The sequence below is a fragment of the Artemia sp. Qi Xiang Cuo genome, chromosome 11 (assembly GCF_049724085.1).
Source record: "Artemia sp. Qi Xiang Cuo chromosome 11, ASM4972408v1, whole genome shotgun sequence".
NCBI classification, from domain to species: Eukaryota; Metazoa; Arthropoda; class Branchiopoda; order Anostraca; family Artemiidae; genus Artemia; species Artemia sp. Qi Xiang Cuo.
This window is the reverse complement of record NC_142804.1, coordinates 231,336-249,259: the sequence shown is the minus strand read 5'-3', so window position 1 is coordinate 249,259 and position 17,924 is coordinate 231,336. Positions and strand designations below refer to the sequence as shown.

General features: G+C 35.0%; 1 protein-coding gene across 1 annotated transcript in view; it reads right to left on the bottom strand.

Annotated features, from left to right (window-relative positions):
* Window positions 1-3,104: 3,104 nt before the first annotated feature.
* Pop1 (POP1 ribonuclease P/MRP subunit) overlaps window positions 3,105-17,924 on the bottom strand; it is a 166,807-nt gene continuing 151,987 nt past the window's right edge. Inside the window, exon 8 of the mRNA XM_089097388.1 lies at window positions 3,105-3,959. Coding sequence (XP_088953514.1) covers window positions 3,133-3,959 — 827 coding nt within the window. The 3' untranslated portion in view covers window positions 3,105-3,132. The remainder of the gene's footprint in view (window positions 3,960-17,924) is intronic.

Genomic DNA, 17,924 nt, shown 5'->3' with positions numbered 1-17,924 from the left:
TGGTATTGATTAAGGGAGAACCCCTTCATATACGTAATAACATATACGTAATAAAAAAAACAATAAAAAAACAAGCGATACGGCTCAATAGTAATCGAAACTTTTAAAAACGGAATTTTGATGTCAATAAATGTATCAAAAGAATGTGTTTATAACGCTGATCCTAAATATATCAATTTTATTAAGTTTAGTATTACTCATCAAAGGCTACGAGCCTGAGAAAATTTACTCGATTTTTTAAAGAGGGGGGAAACATCCCCTACAAGTGAAAGAATTTTAATGAAAATCACACAATCGCATTAACTAAAAAACGATCAGAAATTAAATAAAAAAAAACAAGTTTTTTAAACTGAAAGTAAGGAGCGACATTAAAACTTAAAACGAACAGAAATTATTCCGTATATGAAAGGGGCTGTCCCCTCCTCGACGCCTCGCTCTTTACGCTAGTTTTTTATTGTTTAAATAAATAAAGTTGTGAGACAGAGTCAAACTTTAGCGTAAAGAGCGAGGCGTTGAGGAGGGGACAGCCCCTTTCATATACGGAATAATTTCTGTTCGTTTTAAGTTTTAATGTCGCTCCTTACTTTCAGTTTAAAAAACTTGTTTTTTTTATTTAATAGCTCAAAAGAACACAAATTATATTCTATTGAATGTCGTTTGGACAGCAAAATTATTTTACGCGAGTAAGTTCAAAATTGGATAACGAGGTCTGAGCCTAGTGGTCAAACTTTCTCTCTCTATACGTCCGTATTGTTCCCATTGCATCAAAATTAGCTGAAAAAAAAACTATTGGGGTTACAAACCTTAGAGCTCTATGGCGCCTTTTCCGGATTCTTCCCAGTTTGATGCCAAACCTTACACACATCTAGTTTCCTAGACTAGGCTGCATTTCTATTTATAAATAAAACAAATATAGGAGAACAAAATATGGCAAGACTAAAACTTTTTTTTTTTTTTTATAAAAACGGATTTTAATCACATTGGTTGCACTGAACCTATAGAGAATGAAAAAACTATAGAAGCTGGATTTTGCAAAATTTTGCCGATAACCCAGAATCACGTAAAATTTTTAAGCATGGAAATCTTAGTCGTAATTTCAGTAGTTAAGCAAAAATACGAAAAATTGCCACCATCTTACAAAAATCAAGCAAGGAGTAGGCTAAACCCTTAAACTTACGACAGTGACTCGAAAATTCAAAAATCAAGAGTAGCTCCAGGCCAACGGCAAGATCTGACTGCAAATTTTTACAGAGCCCGTTTTTTCTTTTTTTTTTTTTTGATGTCAATGATTGGACTTGTGCATTATTATTTATTCATCTTGATTGGAATATCATTTTGAGCTGCATTTGTGAACCGTATATTATCATTAAAAGGATATTTCAACACTTAAAACACCTACCTATAAGAGAACTTCAGCTGTGAGCCTCCTTGACTTCTTTGTTTATTTATACACATACATTTTCATCTTTCTCTGTTGTTTTCTTGTAAATTTTAGCTGTTCATTTTAGCTCTTTTTCTTTCTATTCGTATTGATAAAAATTTCGAAACATGAAAACCGAAAAGTTCAGACTCAACTATTTTATGCAATGTTTTGATAAAAATTTTACCAAAAATCAGGACCTTTCAACTACGCTGAAAAAAAAAACGGATACATAAAAATTTTGATTGGATGTGTTTGGTAAAATGATAGGCGTGAGGGGGGGGGGCTGGATGACTTCCGACTATTAAAAAGGGCACTATGCCTTTCAATTTGCAATCGAATGAAAACATTTCGAAGTTTCTACGACAACTCCTTCTATACGCAGTGCCCTGGTCTAAAAAAGTTAAATTTTTCCTTTTAGTTATGGACCTTTTGAGCTTTCAGATTCTCACCGAACCTGAAGACAAAAATAGATGACAAACATGGTCTCTTCTCTTGACTCTCGGCGGATTGATTTATGGTAGGTTTTGCATATCCCAAAATAAATTAAGCTAACATTTTGTTTATCGTGGGAGCATTTCAAAGGAAAGTAACATCAAGCTACAAGTCTCACAAAACCGTTCATCATAATCGATGGAATTACATTTTACGAACTCTACTGCTACTACAACTACTAACAACTTTCCTCAGCACACAGCCGCCTGAAGCCAACACGGCTACGTACTGTCCTCCTCCATCCCAATCTATTCAAAGACTCCCTCTTTACACCCTCCCACGAAGTTCCCATTTCCTTTAAATCGAGCTCTGGCACGTGAAATAAGTCATAATAGCAAAGTTTTGCGAGATAGCGTTTTAAAACAACGCTATTTTTAAAAACATCGCTATTTATAAAATTCAACTTTGTGATTGTGATAAAAAAGTAATATTTGTTGTTTCGAGTTTAATGGAATGTTTAGTAAATACGGATGTCAAACTGACGAAAATGAGAGCAAATTTTTGATTATATTTTAGTTGGAAAACAGTCGTGTATTTGAATATCTTTAGGTAGGCTACAAAGAATTTTGATGAATTTTTTTCCTTGGCAAATCAGTTAAAATGCGAGTGAAACTGGGTCTAGACTGAAGGTTACCCCCATAGTAGTCGAAACATTCAGATAAATTTCGGTAAAAACTGCACCCAAGCCAGGAGAAGGACACTACCCCTCTCTAGATACCCCATTGCGTTCGAATACCGCATGCATTATTCAAATATATTGAACTTGAAGCAAATGAAAATCTGATATATTTTATATCTTGCATTTACCGTTCCTTTACGAGCGTCGTTTTGGCAGCAGTGATAAATATAGGAATATATTACCATGACTCTTGGCGACAAAATCTACACAACATTAAAAACCAAAGATAGATAGAAACCACCTATTGTACGCATAAAACAGCTCTGAAATTCATATGCACCTTATTAGACGCCATTGCTTAACAAGGGTTTGTTTTGAATTATTTTCATTTTATAAGTATGAGCGCCATTAAGTTGAAATTTATTCTTGACTACGACTGGTTGTATGAATAATATCAATCCGGTAATAACCTGAGCATTGTTTGTCTATCTGAGGGGACAGGAAAAGGGTTGAGTTACGGATCCAAATTAGCGCTTCTTATTAGTAAAAAAAGTGAAGGAGAAATAAAGAAGAACAGATAACTTTATTGAAATTATGATCACAACAAAACTGACAAAGCAGCAAATCGATATTGCTGACTGTGTGCCTCTCTGACCAAGATATACCCTTGACATAATAACAGTTTTTCAACTGAGCCAGCAACAATACAGCCTAATGCTTCGCCTTTACTTTCACTATATGAAAATCCTCCAGTCAAACCAAAACCAATAATCTCGCGTGAGTTGCAATGCCTGATTGAACGAGTTTTAGGAAGCCAAATTTCTCTGATTTCAGCATTATACTGATCCGATTTTTCTCGACTATTATATTTACTCAGCTCAATAATCATAGATTCTGCGCCTCTATCTCCACTCTGCACTTGTTCATCACTGAAAAGGTCATTTAGCCTTTTCACCTTTTCAAGAAACATTTCATTCTTTAAATGCTTCCGTTTCCTTTTTAGGCCCCTTAATTCTTTTTGATGCTCCTTTTTCAGCTCATGACGCCTCTTTTCATCTCTATCTTCCTTAAGAGGCTCTATGGGACCAAAAAAGTTTCCTTCTTCTAATTTAGCTATATCTTCACGAGATGGCAAACACAGAGAAGTATATCCCTCCGGGGATCCGCGACTCAACATACTCACTTTTACAGGAATCAAAGCACTATTTAAACTCGACAAGAGGGATGACATATCCTCTGGGACTAAAGATAATGTAACATCAGTATGAGAGTCTTTAAGAACGTCGCAGGCCGTATCTAATTTAATAATATCATTTTTTTCAGACACAATAGAAGACTTGGAGGCTAATGCTTCATGCATTTCACTGTCAATTTCCAAGTTGAGGTTCAAAGTGTCTTGTGAAAAATTTGTAGAAAATTTGGCCCCTATAAAGAAAATTTTTAAAAGGTCTGATTAGAGATAATTGCTTAAAAAAAGAACGGTACTGATAGAGGAGTCATGCGGTGACTAGCGAGAGCTTCCAGTGCTGGACCAACATACACACCTGGGAATCTGTCCATATCTTTTTATTATAGACTGTAACGTTCAATACGAATAAAACAACGTGAAATAATGATTAAACACATGGTATTTTCTAACGGTAAAGATATAAATGTACATAAAAAATGTACAAAATGGCTAACAGAACAGTATAAGGTAATACAATTTTTAAAAACAAAGATAAAATTCATGCAAAAATTATGTCAAAATATTCATAATAATTTTACTTTATTTGAACCCCATGGCTGAACCAGAGATAATAGTGCAATTTGACAATACAGTCATCTTTAGTTAGTAACAAAGTCATGGGCTTGTTTATAGTTATGTATATTTTTATACATTTTTATTTCTTTAACGTTTCGTTATTATTTCCAGTTCTTTGAATTTAACAAGATCAGGCTTGAGCTTTCAATAACCACAGACTAATTCAATTGCACATTAATTTTATTATATTTTTTTTATTTTGCATAAAGACTAACGGCAAAAATAAGCCAGAGATAAATAAGAACCACAAAAAGAGGATTAGTCAATAACTGAAATCAAGCAAATTGAACATACAAAACTAAAAACAAAATTTTATCATGTTCAGATACATCTCAATAGCTCGGCTGTTATAATTAAAAGGGTGACATATGCCATTTTGGTCGAAAATGAGTTATGTATGTGTCGTGGGCAGATTCAGCATTAGGAATCGAATGGTGCAGTCAGAATTGTCATATTTCGAATCTTTAAGAAGATTAAGACATGTGGAGAGCACATGTCTCCTTTTTAACCTTGTTCTTTCGGACTTCGATATTATCTTTAAACTATAGCATAGGGACCGGGCTTTGTCTTCTTTTTTTTTATCAAGGTAAAAGGAGACATATGCCATAAAATGGAATAATTTTTAATTCGCTAGGCATACTTAAATTTAGTTTATACCACTGAAAAGAGCATACAAAATTGGTTTACAATATGTTCCCTTTACCTTCATTAGCCTCATCCTTCAAAGCGACCATAGCAGACAAACTTTTTTTCCCGTTTTTGGCTCTCCTAAAAAGCTAAAAAAATGGCAATGTCGCACTTTTAGTTATCATAGCCGAGTTGTCGAGAAGTCATAGATCACGCAAAACCTAATCAGCGCTGCACACATTAGGGACGGGATTCCCCATTAACCGTAGTCCCAAACGCCTCCTTCCAGGAAAACTCTGGACTAAGAGGCCTTTTTTTGTGTTTCCAACCCCAGAAAAACTGCTATCTATTTCGGTACTTGTTTAGAATCCAGTAGGCACGCGGGAAAGACCTCATCGAAATCTCAAAGATGCTATATGAAAAACAGGTTTTTACTGCATGAGGTATTACTCAATCCGTGACAAAATTTTAAAATTTATTTTTTTGAGGTTGAAGGGGCAAAAACAGGTACCTAGGTTAGGTTTCGTATTTACCGGTTCTAGACGAATACCCCCCCCCCCCAAAAAAAAAAATATCACCCGTGGAAAATAAGGCTTTCCAAATTTGAGAATTTGATTTGAGTTTTATTTTTTAATTTCCGTAGGGGGATGGAATTTTGGTACTTGTATATTATGCGCCACTCACTCAAGTTTACGTTGTGTAAAATTCGAGAACACACATTTTTTTTGTTAGTTTCTTCGTTACTTACGAAATAAATTTGTGCTACATATTTGCACATTAGGGGGGGGGGGTAAGCATAACGGGTCTACATGCCGAATGTGTTTGGTACAATTATTCTGCATATTAGATAGATAGACAAATAAGTGTATTTTAAAGCCAAATATACGGCTATGAACAAAGGAAAATAACATAAATGAATATAACGAATGGGGGGTGTTTAACCCCCCCCCAAAATACCCTCCCCCACGAAAAATACCCCCCCCCCTCCTTCGGAAATTAACTCCCGAAGAAAATACCCCCTCCTTGGAAAATACCCTCCCCCTTTTGGAAAATAAGGTTTCTAAATTTGAAACTTTTATTTGAGTTTTATTTTATAGTTTTGTTGAAAAGTGCTAAGGAACGAGAAAAAGAGGAATTTACACACCAGAAATGTCTTAAAAACTTAGAAAAAAAACAAAACAAATTAAATTGTGCTGAAAAGGCTTCCATTTGATTTTCTGCAATTTTTGGCAGCAGCGGGTAAAAAAAAAAAAAAAAAAAAAAAAATGAAGAAGAAAAACAATTTAGGCAAACAATCATCAATATTAAGCTAAAACATATGGCACAAAAAAGTTTAAGAAGGTTTGTTGGCTATCCTTTGAAAAGATAGTTGGCTTTGGGAACCAACACATTCTAAATTGTTTAAATTTTTACGGACAAAAACGTTGTCAAATTCTACGAGATTGTTTTTCTAATCTTTCAAGTGTAAAAATACCACAAATCACCATTAAAAAATAAATGAAACCCAAAACTAACAGAAATTATATTATATAGCTTAGTCAAACTCAAAACGAGCAAAAAGTAAAAGGAGAATGGCTGACAACACCCATGTCTTCTTCAGACCAGAAAATTATTTGCATTTTACTTTAAAAAAAAAACGTGTATCGTCAGTTTGATCTACATATTGTGATATCTATTCCTTATTGTCTTAATACTTCTTTATTTGTCGATGTCAAAAAAGTGAAAACAATTAAAATGTATTATGTTTTCAGAAAAGTGCAAATTACTTTCTGGTCTTGAGGAAGTGTGGGGTTATCAGCCCTACTCATGCTAATTGTTGCTAAATACATTTTTTTTTAAACAAAATGTATTTTGTTTTAGTAAAGTGCAAATTACTTTCTGGTCTTGAGGAGGTGTGGGGGTTATCAGCCCTATTCATGCTAATTGTTGCAATTTTGAGTTTGAATAGGTTATTTATTGTTATTTCTGTTCGTTTTGGGTTCAATTCATTTATTTATGGTAATTTGTGTTTTTTTTACGCTTGGAAAATTATTTGAATTTATTTCTACTCATTTTTGGCTTAAGAGGCCATGGGCATCAGCAAAGGGGGGCAGGGGGGTCATGGCCCCCACCTAGAAATTTGGGACTATATAGTAATTATAAGGAAACCAAAAACCAGAACAGGGAAAAACCATGGAAAACATGTTTGTTGCCCCATTGTTGGCTGCCTGCCAATAGATTTTGACCCATAATAAGGAAAAATATAAGTTCTAATTTGTGACTGAGTGACCCTAACAAGTTTTCCCAAAAAATTTTTCTATATGATTTGGTTGGAGCAAAAAAAAAAAACCAACAAATTCTTCATAGTAATGAATCATAGGCAGAGCGCTAGTGCTGCCTAAGTAAAGAACGTTGTGGGCACAATGTGTTTTTTCTTTTTCTTCAGCCGGGCACTTCGTATCGAAGGAGTTGTCGTAGAAACTTCAAAAAAAAATTCATTCGATGGGAAATTTGAGTGGCTAGTGCTCTTTTTAATAGTCTAAAGTGATTGGAGGGCAACTAGCCCCCCCCCCCCCCCACGCCCATCATTGCCCCAAACACATCCAATCAAAATTTTGAGATAGCCATTTTGTTCAGCGTAGTTGATTTCCAGATAGAAAATATGTTTTTGAGGAGGAAACTCCCCTACAACCCTCAGGGCAAGGGTTTTAAGTTATGCCCTGTGGGCATATAAGGTTTTTATAGAAGCCTTTGTTGTAGAAACTTCAAAACAGGCTCATTCGATTGGAAATTGAAGGGCTAGTACCCTTTTTAATAGTCAAAAGTGATTGGAGGGCAACTAGCCCTCCTTATGCCCATCATTCCCCCAAAACACATCCAATCAAAATTTTGAGATAGCCATTTTGTTCAGTGTAGTTGATTTCCAAATAGAAAATATGTTTTTGAGGAGTACACTCCCCCACAACCCTCAGGGCAAGGGTTATAAGTTATTCCCTGGGGGTAAGGTTTTTATTGAAATCTTTGTCGTAGAAACTTGAAAAAGGGCTCATTTGATTTGAAATTCAAAGGGCTAGTATCCATTTTAATAGTTGAAAGAGATTAGAGGGCAACTAACCCTCCTCGCCTGTCCACATTTGTCCCCAAACAACTCTAATCAACATTTTTAGGTAGCCATGCTGCTAAATGTGTTAGATAGTCTCGAAAAATTGGTGTTTGAGGATTACAACCACTCTCCCCAGGACTCTCAGGGGCCGTAGGGTCAGTTTTAATCTGGGGGCAAAATAGGTTTTTATTGAAAGTTTTATCACAGAGACTACAAAAGGGGTGATTCAATTGGAAATTGAAAGGGCTATTGCCTTTGAAAGTGATTGGCTAGCGACTAACGCTCACCATTTTCCAAAACACATCCAATCAAAATTTTGAGGTATCCATTTTGTTCAACGTAGTTGAACGTTCTGGAAATTAGGTCTTTTAGGATGATGACCCCATCAGAGCCCTCAGTGCAAGGGTTGTAATTTATGCCCTGGGGGCATATAAGGTTTATATAGAAAGTTGTTGCATAAATCATAGGCAGCACGATCGCGCTGCCTAAATAAAGAACGGGGACACTCGAGAACGAGACAAAAAACGTGAACAAAGTAAAGAGGAGGACACTCCCCCACAACTCTCAGGGCAATGGTTTTAAGTTATGCCCCGGGGGCATATAAGAACGATTTTGGCACAATTAATTTTATTAGTTTTTTCCTTTAGAGCAGGGCACTTCGTATCGAAGAAGTTGTCGTAGAGACTTCGAAAAGCGCTCATTCAATTGGAAAATGGAGTGGCTTGTGCCCTTTTCAATATTAAAAAGTGATTGGAAGGCGACTAACACCCCTCTCACGCCCACTATTTCCCTAAACACATCCAATCAAAATTTTGAGATAGCCATGTTCTTTAACGTAGTTGAAAGTTCAGGAAATTCGGTCTTAGAGGATGACAACCACCCTAACAGACCTTAGGGTAAGGGTTGTTCCGCTCTTAAAATTTAACCAAATCAAAATAGCGTAAGTGTATCCAAGCTATCAAAGAAAGTAGAAAGATTTTTTTGAGAATGGTATCAAGTTTTCCATTTCAGGTCAACTAGAGGAGGTATGAAACTAAATTAAACACTACTATTTGTGTCCAGATTTTCATACGGGTGCATCTTATTAAAAATTGCTGAAAAACTTTCTCCAGCATACAAATAGCAGGCCAAACTATAAAGTCTTAAAAAAGCAAAGGATTTAAAGCATTATTTTCTTTTTCCCTGAAGAGACTATGTCAATATAAAACGAACAGAAATTAATTAAAAAACCTTTTTCCACAAGATAAGTTTTTCAAAGAAAAGTAAAGACCTCCATTAAACAAAAATGAGCAAAAATAAAATCGTGAAACTACCACAAATCAGCATCGATAAATAAATGAAACCCAAAACGAACAGAAATTACAATAAATAACCGAGTCAAACTCAGAACAAGCAGAAATTAACATAAGTTGGGCGCAAAACCCCTATGCCTTCCCAAGGCCAGAACATAATTTGCACTTTACTGAAAAAATATAAATGTTTTTACTTCTATTACTTTAATAAATCAAATAATATTAGCATTTTGATTGCTAAATATCAGTATATATATATTAAACTGATAATGCACATTCATTTGTATTTTTTTCAGTAAAGTGCAAATTTTGTTCTGGCCTTTGGAAAGAATAGGGGTTTTGCGCCCAACTTATGTTAATTTCTGCTCGTTTTGAATTGACTCGGTTAATTATTGTAATTTCTGTTCGTTTTGGGTTTCATTTATTTATCGATGCTGATCTGTGGTAGTTTCACGATTGGTAGATTATTTGATTTTATTTTTGCTCATTTTCTGTTTAATGGAGTTCTTTATTTTTATTTGAAAAACTGATTTTGTGGAAAAAGTTTTTTAAATTAATAGTAAGTAAATAACGATCCTTGTCAATAACGAAATTATAAGAGCCTTACTATTGATATCACTCAGTCAAAGAATCAGCTTTTTATGGTGACCTTAAATATGTATTTGCTTATTAGAAATTATATAATTTTAATGAAAATAATGCCATCACATTGAGCGGGCTCATTTGAACGGAAATTAAAAGTTCTAGTGCCCTTTCTAAGTGATCAAAAAAAATTGGAGGGCAACTTGGACCCTTCTCACGCTAATTTTTTTCCCAAAGTCACCCAAGCAAAATTTTGAGATAGCTATTTTGTTCGGCATAGTCAAAAATTTAATAAATATGTCTTTGAGGATGACTTATTCCCCCACAGTTCCCGGAGGAAGGGCTGAAAGTTATGAACTTTACCTATTGTTTACATACAGTATTGATTATTTGGAAGTATACAGACGTTTTCAGGAGGGATTTTTTATGGTGGGGGGGGGGGGGAGTCGGACGAGGGGATTCCCGATGGAGCCATGAAATACCCCAGTGAGTGTATTACATCCTGATTGCAGCAATACTAGTGACCTACATTTTCATGCATTTCAAATGGTTGCTTCCTAAAAGATGCAAATATCCTAGTGTTGGGCCGACACGCTTGACCCAACGATTCGGCTTGTTTAGTCCCAGTTTGCATAAATTTCACTTTGGCAGAAACCGCAATACTTCCGGGTCGGCACTAATGTTTGTTCAAAAACCACTTAAATGAAACATTACATTTACTTTATACTAGGATGTTTTTTTTTTGTTTTTTTTTTAGTTAACAATATTTCGAGATACCTCGCTATTCTTCTGTAATTTTTTAGTGGCCATATACCCAGAAAGAATTATTTTCTGACTTCAACTATAAAAAAAAAACTCAAACAAAAGTTTCAGATTTAGAAACCTTATTTTCCACAGGGGTGAGAGGGTATTTTCCAAGGAGGGGGTATTTTCCATGGGGGTTACTTTCCAAAGGAGGGTGGGATTTTTAGTGGGGAGGGCATTTTTTTTGGGGGGGGGGGGTTAAAAACCCCCCATTCACTATATTCATTTGTTATTTTACTGTTTTCATGGCCGTATATTTGGCTTTAAAATAAACTTATTTGTCTATCTATCTAATATGCAGAATAATTGTACCAAACACATTTTGCATGCAGACCCGTTATGCTTACCCCCCCCCCCCTAATGTACAAATCTGTAGCACAAATTTATTTCGTAAGTAACGAAAAAACTAAAAAAAAAAACCGGTGTGTTCTCAAATTTTACACAGCGTAAACTTGAGTGAGTGGCATAATATACAAGTACCAAAATTCCATCCCCCTACGGAAATTAAAAAAAAACTCAAATAAAACTCTCAAAATTGGAAAGCCTTATTTTCCAGGGGGGGTATTTTTTGGGGGGTTAGGGATATTTTCCACGGGGGGTCTTTTCTGGGGGGGGGGTTCTTTCCAGGGAGGTATTCGCCGGGGGGGACGCTGGACACCGTATTTAACATATGCTATGTTTACCCCCCCCCCCTAAATATGCAAATATATAGCCCGAATTTTTTTCTGAACTATTATATTTTCATCCTATTTTGTTTTATTTCATTAGCATTGACGAAACTTCACTTATCGCGTGTTTACTGGATTCTAAACAAGTACCTCTATTCCTGAGTTTAAATCTAAAGTTTCTCGTTATTTAACATTTTGATTTAATTTCTTCGCCATCAGTTGGAGGTCGTAATCATTCTAAACTTAACAAAGGGTAGGTTCCAACCAGAGTATTTTACAACAAAAAACAACAACAAAAAACAAAACGAACGATGACACATCTTTAAAGATGGTTCTACTTTTCGACTACTGTCTTTCTAAGGATTAATTAAAAAAAAAACCTTATGAAAAACAAGTTTTTAAAAGAAAAGAAAAAGCAATTTTATATTGAAGCTCAGCAGATACAAATACCTGTTAAAATTCAAACTCAAAAAGATCAGAAATTACAATTAAAGAATAAATGAAACTCTAAAGGAACAAAAATTAAATAAACAATCAGAGCAAAAAACATACAACAGGTACTAATATAAATGAATAAAAAGATCTTAAAGCGAGTAATGCTTAGATTGAATATGAAAATCAAGCTTAAAGCGAAAAAAAATATTTTGCTATTGAAGTATAAATGAAACTTAAAACGAACATAAATTAAATAAACAATCAATGCGAATAAACATACAATAGATATTAATATAAATGAATAAATAAATCTTAAAACGAGTGAAACTAAATTGAATATGCAAATTAAGTTTGAATCAAATAAAAATAACTACGAACAAGAGTTTGGGTATCGCCTCACAGCATAAGCCTAAAACCTACTGCGTCATTGGCGCTTTACTGAAACCTATATGAGTCTTGAACAGTCTTGGAAAATATAAACAAAATCAAATTGAATATTAGATATATAATGATATTAATTTTTGAAAGATCCAACAGTTCAAGATTTTTTTCACTGTAATTTTTATTTTCATTTTCAATGCTGCAAGAACTGAAAAAGAATAAATTTGTAATATACGAGTAATTCGTTTCCAGTGAAGCGCCAATGACGCAGAAGGCTTTAGGTTTTTACAGTTAAAGAAGGGGTATCCAAATTTTGTTTGTAGTGAAACTATATTTGTCTTGAACAATCTTGGAAAGAACTAGTAAATTAAACTGAATATTTGATTTTTAATGATATTAATTGCTGAAAGCTCATCAGTTCAAAATTTTACTGTAATCTTAATATTTATTTTCAATATTAAGTACAAAAGAAAACATTTGTAATATAATTCGTTTTCAGTAAAGCGCCAATGACGCAGTAGGTTTTAGGCTTCTGCAGTGAGGTGATACCAAAACTCTTGTTTGTAGTTATTTTTATTCGATTTAAACTTGATTTGCATATTCAATTTAAGTTTCACTCGTTTTAAGATATATTTATTCATTTACATTAATATCTATTGTATGTTTGTTCGCACTGATTGTTTATTTAATTTCATTTCGTTTTAAGTTTCATTTATACTTCAATAGCAAAATATTTTTTTTCGTTTAAGCTTGTTTTTCATATTCAATCTAAGCATTACTCGCTTTAAGATCTATTTATTCATTTATATTATTACTTGTTGTATGTTTTTTGCTGTGATTGTTTATTTAATTTCTGTTCGTTATGGGTTTCATTTATTCTTTAATAGTAATTTCTGGTCGTTTTGAGTTTGAATTTTAACAGGTATTTGTATCTGCTGAGCTTAATTTTAAAGTGGCCTGGCGGAACTTCACTTATCTCCTCCGTTCCCGATCTAGGAGATTAGACAGACTCATTGGGCTGTAGAATGTTGGACCGTTTGAGTTGTGGAAGACGTTAAAATACTCAAAAATACTTTATATTTTTAGTTATTGCAGGATTGATTTCATAGATTGTGCAATGGTGAGCCCCCTGGCCCAAATCCTCAACTCATAATATGCAATTTTAATTAATTGTTCTGTGTTATATGCATATATTATTCTATATATGTTATTTTGAGTTATACTTTTATCGCATTGTGTTCATTTTTAAGCCTTGAGACAAAAACTGAAACCTTAGCGTAGACAGGGGTGGGGGGGGGGGAGTCTCCCCCCTCACATGCATAATTGAGCAGCCATAGAGAAAGTAATACAAATGAAAAAAATCTGTCTTTTGAAAATGTTTTTTTTTCTTCAAAAGACACAAACAAAATCGTCTAAAGGAACCTGAAGTGCTATCTCTGACATTTCCATTGATTCTTTATTCCCGTTACTTTCAGATGTAAAATTTAGAATATTATCGAATGGGTTTAGTCGTCCACTCCCTGAATAATTCACATTTGGAAAACCAACCCCCCGGGAAATTCCCCCCCCCCAGAACATATTTTCCTGCTGATAATTCCCCCGCGTTAAATTCCACCCAGCAGAAATTTCCCAGCCGTGGAATATGCTCCCCCAAACATATTCCCCTCAGATAATTTCGGATATTTATATAAATGGAAGCTGAAATTTCTACTCAACTTTTTAGATCAGAAGCAATGCTATAGCGTTACCTAAGTAAAGAGCCATAAGGGTTCAATGAATTAATATTTATTTATTTTTTCAGGGGCACTTTATGTAGAAGAGGTGGTCGCATAAACTTTGGAACGGGTTTCAGTGAATTGCAAAATAAAATTTATAGTGCCCTTACACCAGGGGCGGACCCAGGATTTTTTTTTTAGGGGGGGGGCAAAATAGGAGCAAGTTTAATTAAAGCTATGTTGCATTAATTAAGTAAATTGCATTACTTAATTAACGTAATTGGCATAATTTATAACTCCTACCCCTGAAGACTGTGGGGGGAGTGTTCTGCTCTAACATATAATTTCCATAACTTTCAACTACGTTGAACAAAATGGATATATCAAATTTTTGATTGGATGTGTTTGGGGAAATAGTGGGCGTGGAAGGGGTGTCAGTTGCCTTAGAGTGTCTTCCCCAAAAACATATTTTTTAGTGAAAATTGACCAAAGTGACGCCCAATCAAGCTAGTGATTATATAAGGCACATGATAATTGAGTGATACAAATGCATATTACCTATTGGTCAATCACATTAAACCCCCCAACAACAACAATAAGTTCAAGTAAATACAAGTCATTGCTCTTTTCTCATACCTCATTGGAACAAAACTAAAAATATCTGTTTGCAATTTCTCTTCAAGGGTTTCTTTCCTAGGAATCAGAACTATGATAATAACAAAAAATGGGGAAAAAACTTGGTCTTGCAGTTTCTGATGCTAAAAAACCCACCATTTTACTTCTGTTCATGTAAAGTAACACATACTTCCATCTGGTTTTGAGTTTTCCTTTATTTTAAGTTATTATTATTTGATTACCAGCAATATTTCACCAAATGCTTGTTTGAACCTTTCTGTAATATTTTTTGTAGTATGTTAATCATACAATTTTATTATCACTTAGTAAGTCTTGTTTGTGAGCAAATGAATGTGAAATTGTGTTTTTAAACAAGGGATTATTTTTCTCATTTTAACGCAAAAAGTGAGTTGAAAACATACTTTTGTGTTCCAAGTTACTTATTAGGCTAGCTAGTGACCACGACAAGCTGTTTAGAGAATCACTTAGCACTAATCACTTAAATGTATTTATCTGGAATACCATAAAAGGATAAGATCTTCACTAAAGCTCTTCTATTAACAGAATCGACACTTGTTCATAATCTATAAAACTCAGGACCAAAGGTGTTTGATAAATCAGGCACTTCTCAATTATTAACCTAAGAGTGAAAGTTTTGTCGACATATCCTCTACCCTTTCTAAAACCTCACTGTTCTTCTTTTAAACTTTGTCGACAGCATCTCTCAGTCTAAAAAGTATCATATTACTAAGTAATTTGTTACCTACAGAGACAAGAATAATACCTCGATGATTACCACACTCACTCTTATCACCTTTCTTATAAAGTGGTTTAATTAAGGTTTTCCTAAAATCACTAGGTACTTCCCCCTTTTCAAAAATCGTATCCATAATCTTCAGTAACTTATTTTTAACCTCAGAGCCACCATATTTAAGTAACTTATTTACCACACTATCAGCACCAGGAGCCATATTATTTTTTAATCCTTTTAGTACTGTCGCTAATTCTTCTTCACAAAACAAATCTTCCTTCACGTCCAATGCACCACGAAATTTTCATTTTCCCGTATATCTTTTCCTAAAACTCTATCTCAGTTTAGCAAAATCTCAAAATGTTCCGCCCATCTCTCTTTAACTTTTTCCTTATCATTAATTGTGACCCCGTTCCTATCTTTAACTGGGACAAGTCCGGATTGACTACTCCCTCTCAACTTATTGACATGCCAGTAGAATATTTTACTATCATGCCGTCTAGCTGTATCTTCCAGATCCTCTGCAATTTTATCCAAGGCCTGCACTTCACATCTCCTTAGTTCATATTTTAATGCTTTCTCCACTTTTTTTTTTACATTCCTTTTGTTTTCCTATGACCTATTACTCAGATAATTCTAGCACAAGCCCCTTCTCCAGTCTATTAAACATAAAGCCTTTTCACTAATATTCCTAGCTGTGCTCCTAACTTTCTTCCCTAGGATACCATCAGTAGCTTCACAAATTGTTTTGCTAAAATCATTCCATCTATCTTCCACATTGTCAAATTTCAAACTCTCCAGTTTAGTATTCAACCGTTCCTGAAAAGTCTCAAATTTTTATCCTGGAGTCTACCAACATTACAACTTCGTGGGAGGTAATTACCCTTCTAAAATTTCAGCTTTAAATTAACCCAAGACACTACTAGATGATGATTTTTACTTTCAACATCAATAACAGCACTCCTACATACCCTAGTATCTTTTATTGATCCGGCCAATCTTCAGTTTACCATAACATAATCAATAAGGGTTACTGTCTTACCATCACGTGAATACCATGGTAACTTATGGGCCATTTCATGACCAAACGCCATATTGGTTATTTCTAGATTGTTATACCTACAAAATTGCAGCAGTCTGTAGCCATTACTGTTTTCTTTTCCTACATCAAATTTACCTAGGTTAGGATACCATTTATCCCTATTTCTACCGAGCTGGGCGTTAAAACCTCCTAATAAAAACACCATATCGTTATCTGGGACCCAGTCTATTTGCTCCTGTGACTGTAACTAAAATTCATCTGAGTCACTAGTATCTCCGTCAGTCGCTTCTACTATAACTCAGTCAGTCAATTCTACTATATACTACTATAACTGATACCCTGAACTTTTTAGTCATAAAATGAGCGGTTAGTATTCCATTATTAATACCTTACCAGCCTAAACAAGACTTAGCAGCTTCCTCATTCACCCTGAGTCATACTCCCTGTCTATGTACCCCATCCTTCCTGCCTGAGTAAACAAATTCTTCGGTGTGTGTGTAACTGAACCCCCGTGTAACTAAACCACCATGTAACTAAACCACCGTGAAACTGAACCCCCATGTAACTGAACCCCCGTATAACCGTACCCCCATGCAACTGAACCCCAGTATAACCGAACCCCCGTGCAACTGAACCCTCATGCACCTGAACCCCCTTTAACTGAACACTCGTGCAACTCAACCCTATTTAACTAAAACCCCGTGTACCTCAACCCCCATGTAACTGGACCCCCATGCAACTGAACCCCCATGTAACTGAACCCCCGAGCAACTAGACCCCCGTATAACCGAACCCCCGTGCAACTGAACCCCCGTGCAACTGAACCCTCGTGCTACTGAACCCTCGTGCAACTCAACCACCGTACTTACATTGGGTAAAACACAATAGGGTTATGAACCATAGTTATTTAACTATGGAATAGTTATTTAACTATGGTATAGTTATTTAACCTTTAAACTGTTTTAAATAAAATGGCAGTCCCAAAATTTAGATCGGATGTATTTGAGGAGCAAATAGGGTGGGGTGGAAGCCCTCCGATCACTTTTAACTCTGAAAAAGTGCACTGGAAATTTGATTTCCAATCGAATGAGCCCCCCCCCCCCCAAGTTCATACAAAACTTTTCTACAAAAACCTTATGTGTTAGCAATGAGCAACTAGCTTAACTTACCGCCCTTGCCCCAGATGCTGCTGGTGGGGTTGTTAACCCCAAAGGCATGGTTATTTGGTCTTCAGACTATTTTAAACAAAATGTTTATTTTTCTTTTGTTGGGATGTTTTTGGGGGGGGGGGGGTGTCGGTTAAGAGGGAAAGGCTGATTGTCCTGTGATTACCTTTGATTCTTCGAAATTGAACTAGAACTTTCAGTTTCCAATCGAATGAGCCTCCTTCAAAGTTTTTACGATCATCCCTTCTATAAAAACCTTAAATTTTAACAATTGGTAACTTGCAATAACATACAGATTGCTGATACAGGCGTATCAGCAATTTTTTTGGAACAGCTTAGCGTATCAAGATGAAACTTCTGGGGCATCTACCTGCTACTACTGTTATTAGTACTGCTACTACTACTACTAATTCAACACTATTATTA